This window comes from Lepidochelys kempii, chromosome 24, assembly GCF_965140265.1.
Source record: "Lepidochelys kempii isolate rLepKem1 chromosome 24, rLepKem1.hap2, whole genome shotgun sequence".
In the NCBI taxonomy this organism is placed as follows: Eukaryota; Metazoa; Chordata; order Testudines; family Cheloniidae; genus Lepidochelys; species Lepidochelys kempii.
Window position 1 is genome coordinate 16,939,425 of NC_133279.1, and position 19,261 is coordinate 16,958,685.

The window sequence follows — 19,261 nt, forward strand, 5'->3', positions numbered from 1 at the left end:
GTGGAAATCAACAAATGCGCCGCGACTCCCACTCATCCTCTGCCTCTGGCAGCCCAGTGAGACTGCTGCCCAAGGACTCTTCCCCAAGGGGTCCCTCCATCTTCCCAGTGGATGCCCCCCTTCACTGGCCCTCCGCTCTCCCCAGCTGTGGGAGGGCCACTGGTCTGCCCTCTAGGATGCGTCCACACTGCAGCTGGGAGGGGTCCGGCCCAGCTCAGGGAGAGGGACCCAGGCTAGCCTGACTTCAGGACTGGGCAAACTGGTTGAAACTATAGTAAAGAACAGAATTGTCAGACACAGAGATGAACATAATTTGCTGGGGAAGAGTCAACTTGGTCTTAGTAAAGGGATATCGTGCCTCATGAATCTCCTAGAATTCTTTGAGGGGGTCAACAAGCATGTGGACAAGTGGGACCCAGTGGATGTAGTGTACTTAGATTTTCAGAAAGCCTCTTAAAAGTTCCCTCACCAAAGGCTCTTAAGCAAAGTAAGCTGTCATGGGACAAGAGGGAAGGGTCTCTCATGGGTCGGTAACTGGTTACAAGATAGGAAGCAAAGGGTAGGAAGAAATGGTTAGTTTTCAGAATAGGGAGAGGTAAATAGTGGTGTCCCCAGGGATCTGCACTGGGCCCAGTCCTATTCAACATATTCATAAACAATCTGGAAAAAGGGGTAAACAATGAGGTGGCAAAATTAGGACTGAAAAGATCGTGTTGCCTCAATATAAATCCATGGGACGCCCACAGCTTGAACACTGCGTGCGGATGTGGTCGCCCCGTCTCAAAAAAGATCTACTGGAATTGGAAAAGGCTCAGAAAAGGGCAATAAAAATAATGAGGGGGACGGAAAGCCTTCCGTACGAGGAGAGATTAATAAGAGTGGGACTCTTCAGCTTGGAAAAGAGACGACTGAGGGGGGATAGGAGAGAGGTCTATAAAAGGTTGAAGGGTGTGGAGGAAGTAAATAAGGAAGTGTTATTTACTCCTCCTAACAAAAGAACTAGGGGCCACCAAATGAAATTAACAGGCTGCAGGTCTAAAACAAACAAAAGGAAGTATTTCTTCACACAACGCAGAGTCAACCTGTGGAACTGGTTGTCAGGGGATGTGGTGAAGGCCAAGACCATAACAGTGTTCAAAGAAGAACTAGATAAATTCATGGAGGACAGGTCCATCAGTGGCGATTAGCCAGGATGGGCAGGGATGGTGGCCCTAGCCTCTGTTTGCCAGGAGCTGGGAATGGGCGACAGGGGATGGATCACTTGATGATTCCCTGTTCTGTTCATTCCCTCTGGGGCACCTTTCATTGGCCTCCGTCGGAAGACAGGATACTGGTCTAGATGGACCTTTGGTCTGACCCAGTAGGGCCATTCTTACATTCTTATGCTCGAGTGTGGATAGCAGTGTGGCCACGTGCATGGGGAGAGGCGTGACAGGACTCCCTGTGTGGAGCCCCACCATGCCTCAGTTTCCCGGGTCCCACAGGGCTGTTGCACAGACCTAGTCGTTAAGGTTTGTGATGCCCTCAGATCCCGTGGCGAGAACTCCGCAGAGAGGCCCAGGAGGTGTCATTAATCATTCAGCGCAGCGCAGGCTTGGAACAGCGGGTGGGAAATACGGCCTGGGGTAGTGCCCCACTGAGAAGAAACAGACGTATTGACCGAGGCAGGGCTGCGGTGGAGAACACACAGTGCGTGATCGTGAATCAAAGGCTGGAGCACAATGCAAATGCGCCGGGGGATTGGATTAAGCTTGTACTGGCAACGTGTGTTCTGGCATTTCCTGACTTCTCAGAGCTTCAGTGTGCAACCTCCATGGTGTGCTTGGAATGTAGATTTTTATTGCAGATTTTATATTTACACACACACACACACATACACAGAGAGCCAAGCAAATTCTTAAGTGGCTAGTGCATCTGACAGCGCCCCAGTCTCCTGCGGACGGGCCCAGCAATGGGCAACCTGTACTTAACAACACACCGGGGGCTTTTATTTCGGATCCTGATTTATTCAGTGAATTTGCTAATGCACAGAGAGATTCCAGCCAGCCGTGAGGTACCAGGACAGATGCACACCCATATTCTGGGCAGACTCTTGGTTATGCAGCGGCCCCCCTGCATCGCCCCGGCTGTGCCGGGGGGCCTCGGAGGGGGCGCTGCTGGGAATTCAGGCCTTTCCTCACAGGCACCAGGTGCCATGTGGCCCGTGCAGGGCGGGGGGTCAGGAGAGCAGCTTCACCAGCAGCAGCCCAGTCAGGCCAGGCAGGTAGAGGGCAAAGGAGAATTTCCCCAGAGCCGGGCTGGCTCCATCGGTGGTGGCAGGGGTTGTTTTGGGGAGGGTGGTTCTTTTGGTTGTGGTGCTAGTTTTGGGAGGGGGGGTTGTTGGAGCGGGTCTGGTTGTGGTGGGGGTTGGATTGGGGGTGGGGGGGGTTGTTGGAGCGGGGCTGGGGGTTGCATTGGGGGTGGGGGTGGGGGTTGTCGCGGGGCTGGGGGTGGGGGTTGGATTGGGGGTGGGGGGGGTTGTTTCTAGGGCGGTGGTGGTTGTGGGAGGGGGGACGGTGGGTATTTTCTCTGCCGGAACAGTGGCCCCCCAATAAAAGGAAAATGTGTATGGTGTAGAAATCAGGGTGCTTCCAGGTTTAATGTCCTGAGCAGACGCAGTAGCGCAGCCTTTCGCTTGAAATGGCGAAGAAGATGGACCTGAGGGAGGAAACCAGGTTGTTATGAGGCGGGGGCAGCTCTGGTTCCTTCTCTGCCCCCAGAACCTCTGTCTCCACCATCCAGCGGTTCCCGCCTCTGCCCCCCGGTCCCACCCTCCCGGTGCTCTCGCTGTAACCGGCCACGGCAGGCCGGGCGTCTGGTCCCCTCTTGCCTCCCCCGCGCCCCTTTCTGCAGCTCCACAAGAGACTGAAGCTGGAGTTTGGATCCCAGCTGATGGCCCGGGGGCGGCTCCTTCCCCAGCGCGCGGCCCCCCGAGGAACACGCCCGGCTCTCAGCGTCCCCGGCAGCCCCGACCGCTCGGTTCAGTTATTTTATAAACACCCCAAAGCGCTGGGAGTCCTGGACACACACGGAGAACAGGAGCTTCCGCACTGAGCAATGGCTTCGCTCCACCTTAAACATACAGGGAGTGGGGTCTAGTGGTCAGAGCAGTGGGGGCTGGGAGCCAGGACTCCTGGGTTCTCTCCCCAGCTCGGCATCACTGACATAACAACCCTTCCCATGGCAAGAGACCGTGTTGTCGTAACTCCAGGAGCCGGGCGGCATCACTGAGCCGGGGGAGCTGGTGAGGAAGGGAAAACTTCCAAGTTCCTCTCTCCTTCCCTCTGGCCAAAACCCCCCTTGGCCGCCCCCACCCGCCCAAGGGCCCAGCACGGACTCTAGGTTTCACCAGTTCTCTGGGGAGTTCCCGAGGCCTGAGATTCCCGCGGAGCTCCCGCCCTGTCCCCAGCTGGCAGCATTTACCATTCTTTAGAAACCCAGTGAAATCCAGGCAGTAGGTCTCGTCCCCGGTACAAGGGGTGATGGTGCTGTTGCAGACAGTGAAGTTCAGAGCAAAGCAGGTGGGGCACTGCAGGCCGTTCTCGGTGGTGCTCCCCGTGGGCACTGAGAACCGAGAGAGAGCGAGACGGTTACAGGGTGGGTTAAACCTCGTTCAAACCCCTCGTCTGTGCCCTGCATTGCCCGAGCGCGTGAAGGCCCCACCCCCAGCCCGACGGCATTTCTCCGTCTGTCTGTGACACCACCATCTGTGAACGCCACAGCCGATCGGTTCCAGGCCCCAGCGAGTTTGAAGTGGAGCCTGACAGGCTCAGGGAGGTTTCCATTTGAGCCCATCCCGGCTGCTGCCCCCTCTCTCGCCTGCAGCCCTCGCCCATCTGATTTCACATGGGCCCCGACTGCTCCACCCACCCCCTGGTCTGGAGACCCGCCAGCTACGGCCATTTCAATGGCGGCAGAAATGACGTTCGAGTGAATGGACAATAAAGGGGAGAAACGGTAACAAATACAATTGTGCCGGGGCTTGTCCACATGAACCATTCGACTGTAGTAAGGGGATCCGGGGTGTAAGGATCTGCCGGGGTGTGAATCGACCCTGCGCCAGCCTGCCACGGCCCAGCTGTCCACATGCGCCCTGCTGACGCGCGTGAACCCTTCATTCATGTGCTTTAAGCTAGTGCCCTTGCAACGCGCTCGAACGGCCACGTGCATCGGCAGGGGGCTCGCGGAGAGCTGCAGTCACGCCCCAGCCCAGCGCCGTCCAAACTGTTCCTGTGGACAAGCCATGAAACAGGGACAGTAAAAACAGACCCACAACTTACCTTCCAGTGCGCCCGAGTTACAGTTATCTGCGTCGTTGCATCGTGCGGTGTTGATCCTCACATACTGGCCATTCCCAACAGTGAACGAGATGGGGACTTTTATGTCACTTTTATAGCTACTCAGACACTGTTTGAAGAAGGACATGTCCTGGGTCCCATCTTTGTTAAAGACAGAAAACCAAAACAGAAAATGAGAGGCTGGGAGGGGAACCTCGAGTAGCAGTCGAGAGGTTATTTTCCCTCCATATTTGGTCCTGGGGCGACACTGCTGGGATCCTGTGTCCAGTTCAGGAAGTTGAAGAGGAACCCGGGTCTCAACTACACCCCAAACTGCATCAGCCAGCCAGAGGGTAAAAGGTTTTGGGTGTGGATAGTAGGGCGTGTGGTGGGATGATTAGGGCTAAAATGGGTTCACGGCTGCGGTGAAGAGAGACCCTGAGTGGGTGGAAGTTTCAATAAACCCATTTGTGACTGTGCTGGGAAAATGACGTGAGTGTGGTCAGAGGCAGGTGGCATGTATGGAGATAGATAGATAGATAGATGGGGGGGTGGGGATAGATAGATAAATGGGGGGTGGAGATGGAGATAGATTAGATGGGGGGTGGGGACAGAGAGGGGGTGTGGGGATAGATAGATTAGATAGATGGGGGGTGGGGATAGATAGATTAGATGGGGGGTGGAGATGGAGATAGAATAGATGGGGGGTGGAGATGAAGATAAAATAGATGGGGGGTGGGGACAGAGGGGGGGTGTGGGGATAGATAGATAGATTAGATAGATGGGGGGTGGAGATAGATAGATAGATAGATAGATAGATAGAAGGGGGTGGAGACAGAGATAGATGATAGATAGAGGGGGTGTGGGAGGATAGATAGATGGGGGGTGGCGATAGATAGATTAGATAAAGACAGACCACGTTAAAGCTGGCGGTGTGCTATGCATTCTTCTTACAGAGTAAATGGAAGGAGCCATTTACTCTCTTTAATTCAGTGGAAGATGAACAGAAAGCGGGTCTGTAACTGAGGTTTTTGATTCCAAAGGGCAAATGTTGAGAAATGAAGGGAACTAGTGAAATCTGCCGGCCTGAAGAGCTCAGAGAGTTGAATACAGAGAAGGTTTGGAATCACTTTTTGCCCGTTTGACTTAAAGAATCTTGAATTTGCATCTGAAGCAAGTGGAAAAACCGTGTGCGGCCGGGCTCCTGCCCGGAGTAGGTGACTAACCGCTTCCTACAAGATTTTGGGGGCAAGCCGACAGTGTACAAGGGATCTCAGCGCCAATCTCTATTTTTAACACAATTCAGAACGTGCATTTCCACCCAAAGCAGTTTTGCTTGTTGCAGCGCAGCCATGCATTGTGGGGCTGAAACCGTAGTGAATGAAATTCAATAAATAAAGCTCCAGGGGTAAAATCCTGGCCCCACTGAACTCAGTGGAAGATTTGCGACTGACTCCAATGGGGCCAGGATTCCAAACTGCCGCGTCTTCCAATCGCTACGTAAAACACAGTGACGTTGCCTGAACAAATCAAGCGTCGAGCCCAGACTGAGTGTTGTGTGCCGGGGGGATGTGCTTTGTGGATGGATTGTGCTGGGGTTGGCCTTAGCGATGAGGAAGGTGACAGACTGAGGGGCGGGATGTGCTTGGGGTGACGGCAATGTCACCTACCCAGTTTAATATCTTCTGCCACAGAGAGGCAGCCACCAGTAGCCTTGTTGTCTTGGCAGATCCCTGGAACAAAACTGCACTCCTTTGTTTGACCAAAGCACGTCTTACATGTCAGGGTCGCAGCTGGAGAAAGAAGAACAAGTATTTCCTTCTTACTGTGATGTAACAGTGTCACTCTGAAATGTCCCTTACCCCAGTCTTCCCCCTCTGCTCCAAACAAGCCGAGGGGTTAACGGACCCGATTTCCTCCCGGACACTCAGCAATTGCACAATTTCAGCCCCTGGGCCTGTCAAGGTTCCTTCCCCACTCTGAACTCTGGGGTACAGATGTGGGGACCTGCATGAAAAGCTCCTAAGCTTACTTTTACCCGCTTAGGTTAAAACTTCCCCAAGGTACAAACTATTTTACCTTTTGCCCTTGGACTTTATCGCTGCCACCACCAAACATCTAACCGGTATTATTATTAGGGAAGAGTCCGTTTGGAAACGTCTTCCCTCCCCCCCAAATTCCTCCCAAAGGTTACCCCCCCCTTTCTGGGGAAGGTTTGATAAAAATCCTCACCAATTTGCATAGGTGAACACAGACCCAAACCCTTGGATCTTAAGAACAATGAAAAAGCAAACAGGTTCTTAAAGGAAGAATTGTAACTGAAGAAAAAGTAAAAGAATCACCCCTGTAAAATCAGGATGGCAAATACCTTGCAGGGGAATTAGATTCAAAGCATAGAGAATCTCTCTAGGCAAAACCTTAAGTTACAAAAAGACACAAAAACAGGAATATCCATTCCCTCCAGCACAGCTTATTTTCTCAGCCATTTAAACAAACAGAATCGAACGCATCTCTAGCTAGGTTACTTACTAAGTTCTAAGACTCCATTCCTGTTCTGTCCCCGGCAAAAGCATCACCCAGACAGAGAGGCTTTGTTTCCCCACCCCCACCCCCAGGTTTTTGAAAGTATCTGGTCTCCTCATTGGTCATTGTGGTCAGGTGCCAGCGAAGTTACCTTTAGCTTCTTAACCCTTTACAGGTGAAAGGGTTTTTCCTCTGGCCAGGAGGGATTTTAAAGGTGTTTACTCTTCCCTTTATATTTATGACAGGGCCAATGGTACCCCGGGGCCCCACTGGGGACGGGTGAAGGGGATGATGTTCTTCCCAAGCTCCACCCACAAACTATACTCCGCCCACCCCAAACGTGGCTCCCGTTGTACAGCTATTCACAGGACCGGTGAGTCACTTGCTTTGCAGTGTGCATTGGCTGAGTCTGTCGCACCGGCCAGGGCTCCTGGCAGCCCCAACTGATCCTCACAAACTCCTTGGGTGCCCTCCCCACCCCCTTCTATTGCAGGGACACCATGCAAGCCCCCCCATCCCCTACCTCATTCCAGGGGCTCTGTGTGCCCCCCATTACCCATCTCCCGTACTAGGGTGCCCCATTCTCCCCCCATGTCAGGGGCTCTGTGTGTCCCCAATTAACCCCCCCACCACCACCATCATCCTTCTTTCTGTCTGGGAGACCAGCCGCTCAGGGTGTAACATGTTAAAGCTCCAGGGGGATGCTGGGCAGAGCTGGTCTGGTGGGGGGGTGGTTGACGGGCTAGAAGATGTCAAAGGCACCACAAACCGGTTCTTTGATCTACACACAGTTACAAGGGTGGTTGAAAGTGTGGCTCGGCTGGCCAGAGGCCAGCGGCTCTGTGTCTCCCTGATCTCCCTCTTCCGGTTTTCTGATTTCCCCCAAAGTCAATGTGATTCTGCCCAGCGATGTCTAGAACATCCTCTAAAATTCTGGAGGTAATGGAACACAGCGTTCAGAAGTTATCTGGTTGCATAGAAATAGGGAAAGGCCACTGATGTGAGTGTAGCCCGGCTCTCTGGGCTGCCAGCCAGCCAGCAGAGGGGTCTGACGGAAAGGTTTGGGGTACAGAAGCCAGCTGTCTTGTCCCCTAGTCTCATGGGGATTGATCCCCATTGGGAAGGCTCTCTGATGGACTGATCCCCCAGGTTTAGAGCCTGGTTACACGGCCCTGAGCTTAAAGTAAAGCCAACTTTGCCCACATCCCTCTGGATCAGCCCAGCCATTCGCAATCTGTGGGGAATGGGAAGGATGGAAATTGCCAGGCAAAAAACAGAACAAAAGGACGTTCATTGTCCCGTGTTCCCCAAATTAGCACAGATACAAGTGGAATTAACCACAGCGTGTGGACACGCACAGACCTCTTGGTGACCTATAAGTGAAGAATCTCTGCCCTTCAGGCCTTATGTACAGCGCCCTGCACACAAGCTGCACCTTGAATTGGTCTAAATTCAACTCCCAGCCACTGGATCTCATTCTGCCTCTGTTTGCTCAGTTGGAGAGCCCTCTGCTACCGGAAATTGTAGGCCTGATTCCAGGTCACACTCAGTCCCCTAGCAGTGTAATTTACTCCTCTATTGAGTCCCCTTTGTGTTGCCAAAGCAATGCAGAGGGGCCTTCATGGAAATAAGAATTCAGGGCAGTATCTGGTAATGGTGTCCCTCGGGCCTGGTCTACCCTAAACAGGGTGATATAGATACAGTGCTCGGGGGGGTTGAAAAGTCCACACCCTGAGCGCCGCAGCTAGGCTGACCTAACCCCTGGAGTAGGTGCAGGCCGATGGGTGGATGTTTCCTCAGCCTGGCTACCGGCTCAGGGAGGGGAGTTCCTAGAAGGATGGAAAACCCCGTCCATTGGGACAGGCGGCGTCTTCACTACGGGCCTCTGCCAGCCCAGCTACAGCGCTGGGACACATCAGTAGCCGTAGTGTAGACAGAGCCCTGTACCCCACACAGAGCTAATCCCCCCTCCCTGCACATGCTGGATGTTCCCCTGACTGGGGGTCCGGGGAGTATAAAGGGTCCAAGCCCAGGAGGGGTTAGACGGCCACAGCAGAGGGTGACTCACATGGGATAGTTTGTGCACTCGTTGTAGCTAGGAGAGCAGGGAGAAGGCAGAGGAGGAAGGAAACCATCCTGGTGCTGGGAGGCCCACGGAGCTGGGCTCGGAGCTGAACGGGGCCTTGTCCCGGCTGACACAGCGAGCTCTGCCTGAGGGGAGAGGAGAGAGTCAAGACCAAAATGAGACAGGAAAGGGAATTCCAGCCCAGATTCAGAGGGAAAAGCACCAGGCAACAGAGCTGCACAAATAACCGATTTTTTTGGTTCACTGGCAGTTCCAAAAGATCAGGAAATAAAAAATCATTTTCGGTTGAACCAAAATTCTCATCCGACCGAAAAGCCAAACAAAAAATGGTTTGGGTTCATTTTCAGGCATTTAAAAACATTCTTAACATGGTTTAAATATAAAGGTTGCCATCCATTTTGAAAAGACATTTTGAGTTGAACAAATCAAAACGTTTAATTCTGGATCTGTGAAGGTGAAACATTTCCACCCTTTCCGGGTTTTTATTTTTTTCTTTCTAGGATTTGCTGCTGCTGCTGCAATATGGCGAAATTGACACAAATTCACAAAATGCTTCAGTTGCCCCAAACTTGCATTTTGGGGTGGAGAAAAGTTTTGGTGAAAACATGTCTCCCAGCTCTCTCCTGCCACCGACATGCCCGGAAATAACAGGGTGGGAACTCCAGGGAGGAGCCCGGCGTGGGACTGTCATCTTAATCCCACGCCAACCCGCCCCCACATTGTTTCTTGCATTGTTATTCCTGTCACACCCACAAAAACCCTAGATCCTACAAATCCCACAAGAGCGACAAAATCCCTCAGGCTACTTAAAAAAAATGGAAAAAAACATTTGGTTAATATACGATAAATATAAACAGAAGTCAGACACAATTGTTTCTACTAAAAGTATCAAACAAATCTTGCTTAAACCATGTAAAAAATAGTTTAACTCCTGTTATAAAAGACATCAAACCTCTTTCTATCCCTCGCTTAAATTTAAGGGTAAAAGCCTTTATTTTTAAAACACCAACGTGAAGGTTTTTTGTTGAAGAATTGTCACTTTTAGGTCTGTAATCGAGTGACCAAAGAGATTGAAGTGTTATGGGTGAGGACAAAGTCACAGATTGACAGAGCCAGAAGTGTACCCAGAAGTCACCTACTACAGGACAGGCTCAACAAAGAAAATAACAGAACGCCGCTAGCCGTCACCTTCAGCCCCCAACTAAAACCTCTCCAACGCATCATCAGGGATCTACAACCCATCCTGAAAGATGACCCATCATTCTCACAGATCTTGGGAGACAGGACAGTCCTTGCTTACACACAGGCCCCCAAACTGAAGCAAATACTCACCAGCAACCACAGACCACACAACAGAACCCACTAACCCAGGACCCTATCCTTGCAACAAAGCCCATTGCCAACTGTGTCCACATATCTATTCAGGGGACACCATCACAGGGCCTAACAACATCAGCCACACTATCAGAGGCTCGTTCACCCGCACATCCACCAATGTGATCTATGCCATCATGTGCCAGCAATGCCCCTCTGCCACGTACGTAGGCTAAACCGGACAGTCTCTACGTAAAAGAATAAATGGACACAAATCAGACGTCAAGAATTATAACATTCAAAAACCAGTCGGAGAACACTTCAATCTCTCTGGTCACTCGATTACAGACCTAAAAGTGACAATTCTTCAACAAAAAAAACTTCAAAAACAGACTCCAACGAGAGACTGCTGAATTGGAATTAATTTGCAAACTGGATACAATTAACTTAGGCTTGAATAAAGACTGGGAGTGGTTGGGTCATTACACAAAGTAAAACTATTTCCCCATATTTATTCCTCCCCCCGCTGTTCCTCAGACTTTCTTGTCAACTGCTGGAAATGGCCCACCTCGATTATCACTACAAAAGGTTCCCGCTCTCCTGCTGATAATAGCTCACCTTACCTGATCACTGTTGTTACAGTGTGTATGGTAACACCCACTGTTTCGTGTTCTCTGTGTATATAAATCTCCCCACTGTATTTTCCACTGAATGCATCCGATGAAGTGAGCTGTAGCTGATGAAAGCTCACGCTCAAATAAATTTGTTAGTCTCTAAGGTGCCACAAGTCCTCCTGTTCTTTTTGCGGATACAGACTAACACGGCTGCTACTCTGAAACCTGTCAGAGATGGGGGGTGCTGGGCTGGAGGGAGGAGGGCACAAGAGACATAACAGGCAGGCAGGAGAAAAGGGGAGAGGGAATCACAGAAAGCAGCAGGAGCTTCAGGGAGAGAGAGGAGGAGCCTCTTATGTACCTCTCGAGCACCCCCAGGAGCCTGGACTGATTAACCCCAGCTTCTCAAGGAGCTTCCGGTTTCCTGCTTCTTCCCTGAACCCACTTGAGGAGAACAGGCCGTGAATTGAAGTACTCCAGTTAGGCCCTTAAGACGCTGATATCTTCCCTCGCTCAGGCCCTGCTACCAGCCTGCTTATTTGTCCCCTTCAACTGAGTGTTGAGAGCCACTATCGCTGGCCCAGAACAGCCACCATGAGTGAAAGAAGAAAACGCCCCTCTGGGGCAGCATTCAGAAAAAGCAAGCAAGAAAAGGAAGCTTTTCTATCTAAGCAGGAAGGAGCTCTCCTGAGAGACATAGGACAAATGCTCACGGTGAGCCTTCCGGCCCCACAGAGGATGGGAGTGGTGAGGAGAGGCCTGATCTTCCAGTTAGTCAGAGCGCGGGTGACCTGGCAGCTACTGCAGCATCCATATCTCCATCTCCAATGGATGTAACCAGGCACAGTCCTGAAGAAAAGTGTAGATCAGAGAAGAGTGGGGTGGAGGCGCAAGGAAACAGCTGCTGCTGAGTTTAGTTCCTTGAGTCTAGAGGATCCAGGACTGTGGACCTCCCTGAGCAGTAGCCTGAGGGACTTCCTTGTACTGCACGGGCCACAGCAAGTGAAAAACGTCATGTTCCCCAAAGACAATGGAAATAGAAGTTTCCATCCAACACATTACTGAAATCCCCAATGGTGACAAAGTGGATAGGCCATGGCTTATGTACTCAAAAACCGAGAATGCTGCATACTGGTTTTGTTGAAAACTCTTCCAGTCTAATGTTCCAGCCACAGTGGGTTCTACAGGAACAAAGGACTGGAAAAATTGGGCTAGAAATCTGGCATGCCACAAGAAGGCAGCAAATCAGCAGAGAGCATTCCATAGGTGGAAAGAGCTTGAGATGAGACTAAGGTTAAAGGCCACCAGAGATGATCAGCATCAAGAGAAGACGGCATCAGAGTCTCTTTACTGGCAAAATGTTCTGAAAAGGCTCACGGCCATGGTGAGAATGCTCGCGACCCAAACCCTAGCCCTGCGTGGCACTGCAGATCAGCTGTATGTGCCAAACAATGGAAACTTCCTTAAAACTATGGAGCTGAGGGCTGAGTTTGATGCTGTTCTCCAGGAGCATCTAAGAAGAGTCACCACCCAAGAAATGTACACACACCACTACCTTGGGAAAACAATTCCAAATGAGATCATCCAGTTACTGGCAACAAAATTCAAACAGGTTTCAGAGGAGCAGCCGTGTTAGTCTGTATTCGCAAAAAGGAAAGGAGGACTTGTGGCACCTTAGAGACTAACCAATTTATTTGAGCATAAACTTTTGTGAGCTACAGCTCGGATGCATCCGATGCAGTGGGCTGTAGCTCACGAAAGCTCATGCTCAAATAAATTGGTTAGTCTCTAAGGTGCCACAAGTCCTCCTTTTCTTTTTGTGAAAAGTCAAACAGAAGATTGTGGCAGCTCTGAAGTCAGCAAGATATTCCTCTGTTATTGTGGACTGCACATCAGCCATACGGAACAAATGACTTTAATGGTGCATTTTGCAACAACCACAGAACCTAGTGAAAATGTCCCTGCAATGGTGACTGTCAGAGCATTTTCTAGACTTTATTGATACCAGGAGCTGGTATGACAAATGTGCTTCTTAAAAAGCTGGAAGAGACGGGAATTGCGAGAGCTGACAGGAGAGGTCAGGGCTACGATAATGGTGCCAACATGAGAGGAAAGAAGAGAGCAGTGCAGACACGGATCCGAGAGTTAAACCCTCAGGCTTTTTGTCCCATGCAGCTCTCATTCATTGACCTTGGTGGTCAGTGATGCAGCATCAGCTTCCAGTGAGGCTGCTGAATTTTTTAATGTAATTCAAAGCATCTGTGTATTTTTCTCTGCATCAACTCGTCGATGGCAAATTTTGAAGCAACATCTGGGAACATCCTCTCTGACACTGAAACCACTGAGTGCTACACGAATGGAAAGTCGAGTGGAGGCGATAAAGCCTATCACACACCAAATTGGGAAGCTAGATGATGCCATAGTTGCCATTATGGAGGATAAGGCTATGACAGGAACTGTTCATGGGAGAACAGTGGCAGAGGGAAATGGAATCACCAGAAACATACCTAACTTCACATTTCTGTGTGGCTTAGTGTTGTGGCCTGACCTACTGTTTCAAATAAATGTTGTAAGCAAGAGACTCCAAGGTGCTGACCTTGATATATCTGGAGCAATGGAACAACTGGACAAAGCAAAGTCACACCTACAGTCTTACCGGTCAGATGAGGGATTTTAAAATGTTCTGAAGAGTGCACAGAAGTTGGCAGAGGAACTTCACACTGAAGCTATTTTCCCACCCATTCAAGAATAGAAGAGTCACCGAAGAAGAAGACATGTTGATTACGAGGCACGGGATAATCCCATAAGAGACCCCAAACAACAATTCAAAGTTGAATTCTTTAACCAGGTGCTAGATTGTGCAATCCAGTCAGCTGAAGAACGTTTCATGCAGCTCAAGGAACACAGCAGTAGATTTGGGATGTTGTGTGATATTCCCAAACTCCTCACTATACCTGAAGAAGACCTACACCAGCAATGCAGGGCACTAGAGACAGTGTTGATGACACATGATGACATGCGTGATATTGATGCGAGTGATTTAGGGGATGAACTGAAAGCCCTTTCAAGATACATTTCAGCAGGATCAACTCCAAAGGCTGGTCTTTAATATAAGTGCACAAATAAGAGGACCACCCTCTTTCCAAATGCTTTTGTTGCTCTGCGTGTACTTCTAACACTTCCTGTACCAGTTGCCAGTGGAAAACGCAGCTTCTCCAAGCTGAAGTTAATAAAAACACCTCTACGCTCCACAGTGACACAGGAGAGACTGGTCAGCCTTGCAACCATCTCAGTAGAGCATGAGCTGGCCCAGACTGTGGACCTTCAGGAAGCAGTTCAAATCTTTGCAACCAAGAAGGCACGAAAGCCCCACTTTGATTATTCAAACAGATAAAAGTGCCAATGTTTACTATGCAGGCAAGACAAGTTACATTTGCTTTTCAGGCGTTTGAAAGTTAAGTGTTACTTAAAATTTTTGAACACGGCATTTTAAGTTGTTAGTTCTCCTTTACTGGGGTAGGTAGCAGAGAAGGACCATGAGAGGAGTAGAAGAGGAAGAAGGCAGAATTGAGACCTTTCAAAGTTTTGGCCCAAGCAAAGGGGCATGGGAGCATCATTTGAGCTCCCCGCCTCGGGTGCCAAAATGTTGTGGGTCGGCCGTCACTGCCCTACAGTGAGGGAGCTCGCCGAAGGCTTTTTGACATTCCAAATCAATTATGTCGACTGGTTCTTCTCTGTTCCCTAAGCCTGAGACGTTCAAAGCAGCTGAAGGGAGTCCAAGGCCAGACTCCCAGGGAGTTGCAGCAGACGCTGGCCCCCTCGCTTCTGGTTTTGCCTTTGAAAATCTCCCTATTTGGTTCACACACCACTCCAGGAGTGAGGCTTCTTTTCCTTTGCACAAACTGAGCCGCTTTATCCCGGCTCTGTCGTCCTCATGGGGCTTTACAGTGGGAGCGTGCACCTGAGATATATCTCCAGCCTTTACCCGCTTTGCAGCAGACCAGGGAAGATTACAAACAATAATTTAACATGGCTTAAAAACTCTTACCTTGAGCCACACAGTGATTCCGTTCACCTCCAAGTTCTCTGTAAAATCGAAGAGATGCACTAACCTGTCTAGCACGGTCCCTTTCCTCTCTCTATAGTCCAAAGACAGAATCGGATTCATATATACCTTGGGAGTAACCGTGAATGATTTACTGGAATTTCATAAATTACATGACCCTCATGGCTGGCCTCTCCCTCTTTAAATACAATTCAGATTGACTCTTTCTCAACCCATCAGCTTGTGTTTTATAGAACTTGTTCCACACAATCTGCTGGTTCGTGCAACAGAGATAAGAGGTGATACTCAGCTTAGTCACAAGGGTAGAGGTGCTACTGTTTGCACATGAGAGGTGTATGTGCAGATCCTGAGGTGCTGTAAATCACACAATAATGGCCAATTGACAGCAGTCGGGGATCTGGTTCCATTTACTCTAATGGAGCAATGGCCGATTGACACCCAATGGGGGGTCCAGTGAAACTATCCCAAGGAAACTAAGGATGGCCATGGTGTTGGCCCCATGATGACAGCTCCCCTCCCACGTCCAGAACAGGTTGCTAAATTCCTTGTCATTAAATTGTGTAAACATTCATTGGTGACACATTTTTGTACCCACCCCATGTCAAGGGTGTTGTGTCAAACTGGGCCTCGTGCCCATGATGTCGTGCCCGGCTGGGGGAATTTCATTACAGAAGAACTGAGCGGAGGATTAATATAAACACACAACACAAGCATGTGGGGACAAAGTTAGAAAGGCCAAGGCACAAAACGAGATTAAACTAGTTAGAGACAGAAAGGATAAGAAGGAAACATTCTACAAATACATTAGAAGGAAGGTGAAAACCAAGGACAGGGTAGGCGCATTACTCAGTGAAGGAGGGAAAGACAATAGCAGATAATGGAAATGGCAGAGGTGCTAAATGACTTTATTGTTTCAGTTTTCACCAAAAAGTTTAGTAGCATTTGGGCATCTTATGTAGTGAACAGCAGTGAAAATGAGGTAGGATCAGAGGCTAAAATAGAGAAAGAACAGGTTAAAAAATGTGTAGACAAGTCAGATGTCTTCAAATCACCAAGGTCTGATGAAATGTGCCCTAGAACACTCAGGGAGCTGACTGAGGAAATATCTGAGCCATTAGTGATTATCTTTGAGAAGTCATGGAAGACGGGAGAGATTCCAGAAGACTGGGAAAGGGCAAATACAATGCCCATGTATAAAAAGGGAAATAAGGACAAGCTGGGGAATTACAGACCAGACAGCTTAACTTCTGTACCCAGAAAGAGAAAGGAATAAATTATCAAGCAATCAGTTTGCAAACACCTAGAAGATAAGAAGGTGCTAAGTAACAGCCAGCATGGATTTGTCAATAATAAATCACATCAAACCAACCTGATAGCTCTCTTTGACAGGGTAACAAGCCTTGTGGAAGGGGGGAAGCAGTAGATGTGGTATAATCTTGACTTTAGTAAAGCTTTAGATACTGTCTCGCATGACCTTCTCATAAACAACCTCGGAAAACACAACATAGAGGGAGCTACTATAAGGTGGGTGCAAAACTGGGTGGAAAATTGTTCCCAGAGAGTAATCATTAGTGGTTCACAGTCATGCTGGAAGGGCATAACGAGTGGGGTTCCACAGGGATCAGTTCTGGGTCCGGTTCTGTTCAATATCTTCATAAATGATTTAGATCATGGCACATAGAGAGTACACTGATAAGGTTTGTGGATGATACCAAACTGGGAAGGGTTTGGAGTGCTTTGGAGGACAGGATTAAAATCCAAAATGAGCTGGACAAACTGGAGAAATGGTCTGAAGGAAATAGGATGCAATTCAATAAGGACAAATGCAAAGTACTCCACATAGGAAGGAACAATTAGTTGCACACATACAAAATGGGAAATGACCGCCTAGGAAGGAGTCCTGCGGAAAGGGTTCTGGGGGCCATAGTGGATCACAAGCTAAGTATGAGTCAACAGTGTAACGCTGTTGCAAAAAAAGCAAACATCCTTCTGGGATGGATTAGCAGGAGTGAGGTAAGCAAAACACAAGAAGTAATTCTTCCGCTCTACTCCGCACTGATTAGGCCTCAACTGGAGTGTTGTGTCCAGTTCTGGGCGCCACATTTCAGGAAGGATGTGGACAAATTGGAGAAAGTCCAGAGAAGAGCAACAAAAATGATTAAAGGTCTAGAAAACAGGACCCATGAGGGAAGATTAAAAAACATGGGTGTGATGTTGCACTCCATATTCTTTATGGAAGTATGCTTATGAATATGACATAACTGGAATATGCTTTACGCTAAATACCCCTTGTATGGTGTCATTAGAAAGCTTGTAATCTACTAAGTGTGTTCATCCTATTTGTTTTCATGTATTTGTGACGGTGCGTCCCATAAGGCTTTATGGAAATATACTTATGAATGTATATATGACATAACTGGAATATGTTTTAAGCTACATATGCCATGTTCTTTACTGTAGTTTCAACCAATTTGCCTGGTACTGAAGTTAGACTTACCAGCCTGTAGCTGCTGGGATCAAGTCTGGACCTTTTTTTTAGAAATTGGCGTGGCATTAGCTGTCCTCCAGCCATCTGGGACAGAAGCTGATTTAAATGGTAGGTTACATAGCACAGTTAGTAGTTCTGCAATTTCACATTTGAGTTTCTTCAGAACTCCTGGGTGAATCCCATCTGGTCCTGGTGACATATGACTGTTCAGTTTATCAATTTGTTCCAAAAACTCCTCTAATGACACCTCAATCTGGGACAGTTCCTCAGATCTGTCACCTAAAAAGAACGGCTCAGGTGTGGGAATCTCCCTCACATCCTCAGCCGTGAAGACCGATGCAAAGAATTCATTTAGTTTCTCCACAATGGCCTTATCGTCCTTGAGTGCTCCTTTAGCACCTCGACCGTCCAGTGGCCTCGCTGGTTGTTTAGCAGGCTTCCTGATGTGCTTAAACAAATTTTTGCTGTTACTTTTTGAGTCTTTGGCTAGCTGTTCTTCAAATTCTTTTTTCAGCTTCCTAATTATATTTTTACTTTTCATTTGCCAGAGTTTATGCTCCTTTCTATTTTCCTCACTAGGATTTAACTTCCACTTTTTAAAAGATGCCTTTTTGCCTCTCGCTGCTTCTCTTACTTTGTTGTTTAGTCAGGAATGGTCTAGTTATGATGTAGTTCTCTCCTGCGTGCAAGGGGCTGGACTAGGTGACCTCGCGAGGTCCCTTCCAGCCCTACACTTCGAAGGTGCTATGGCTACGCTACAGGCTCTGTAGAGGCGTAGGTCCATTGCCAAAGCTGGGGGACCACCACCTCCCCGGGTGATGGTGGCTGGGTCTCCAGCCAGTAGGGGCAGAAGCAGCCGAAGAACTTTCTACAGTTTTCACTGGACTTTCTCTTCCGGGTGCTGATTGATTGTTCGTTCCAGTCCTCCCTCTTGCTCAGTCTCTTCCTCTTGGCTAACTCCACGCCGACCCCTCCTATCCTGCCCTTGCCCCCTAGACCCACTTCCCTTCCCATTTAGTGGATCCCCACCTAACTAACCCACCCTGCCCCACACAAAGCAATTGAGGCACTGACATGCCATTCGCTGCCCACCCATTGGTCACTCCACTGGTGTGTTGTACCCCGTCCCCCTGCCCTGGCTTTGCTTGTCAAGTTACATTGTCAGCTCTTTGGGGCAGAGGTGTCCACGACTCTGGGTTTGTCCAGGTGGAATCCAGGCAGAATTCCACCTGCCACCAAAATGCGGCCAGCCCTGGGGCACTGCCTGGCAGTTGTTTGGCAGCGAAGAATGACAATATGCAACCGTGTGTCTCCCAGATAGACATTCACACAACAGGCCTGTGAAATGCCCCCTTAACAAGGGCTCGTGTACGCTTCAAACATGGCACCTGCGCAGCTGAAGAGCTCCAGTATAGACCCCCCCTACACGGGGCTAGCTGAGAAAACGGGCATGATTTGGGGGACATTTTTCCAAAGACAAACTTTCATTGTGTTTGAAATGTTGTGAGGAATTTTCCAATGAAGTGATTCAAAAAAACCAATTGAGGGATTTGGGCTTGGATTTGAATGTAGCTCATCCCTTTCCCCAAGCAGAAACAGCTAGGTCAGCCGAACCATTCTTCCCTGGACCGAGCCACATCTGCACCAGGGGTTAGGTGGGCATAGCTATGGTCCAGCGGAGTGTGAATATTTTCGCATTCCTGAGCAAAATAGAGTAAAAGGGGGGGGGGGGGGAGACAAGTAAATCCCATGAGGCACCATGGTTAGGGATTCCCAGGAAGGACAAGAGGAGTAACTATGTTGCATCATGGGAGATGTAGTCCAACCAGCGAGCCCAGCCTCTAGAGAACGGAT

The 19,261-nt window shown here is 49.3% G+C and overlaps 1 protein-coding gene across 1 annotated transcript; it reads right to left on the minus strand.

Annotated features, from left to right (window-relative positions):
* Window positions 1-1,981: 1,981 nt before the first annotated feature.
* LOC140902871 (phospholipase A2 inhibitor and Ly6/PLAUR domain-containing protein-like) lies at window positions 1,982-8,974 on the minus strand. The gene is made up of 6 exons (XM_073323457.1): window positions 8,908-8,974; window positions 5,987-6,109; window positions 4,320-4,478; window positions 3,463-3,603; window positions 2,563-2,697; window positions 1,982-2,424 (listed from the first exon to the last, which is right to left on the minus strand). The coding sequence occupies exons 1-6, from the start codon at window positions 8,972-8,974 to the stop codon at window positions 2,219-2,221; spliced, it is 831 nt and encodes a 276-aa protein (XP_073179558.1). The 3' UTR covers window positions 1,982-2,218.
* Window positions 8,975-19,261: the final 10,287 nt, after the last annotated feature.

What these genes read in the sequence shown, in the direction of transcription:
- LOC140902871 (XM_073323457.1), bottom strand. Translation starts at nt 8,974, where the DNA reads ATGGTTTCCTTCCTCCTCTGCCTTCTCCCTGCTCTCCTAGCTACAACG. An exon ending in GAGTGCACAAACTATCCCAT is followed by an intron (nt 6,110 to 8,907) that starts GTGAGTCACCCT and finishes TTCTTTCTCCAG; the next exon opens with CTGCGACCCTGACATGTAAG. An exon ending in CACTGGGTTTCTAAAGAATG is followed by an intron (nt 2,698 to 3,462) that starts GTAAATGCTGCC and finishes TTCCTCCCTCAG; the next exon opens with GTCCATCTTCTTCGCCATTT.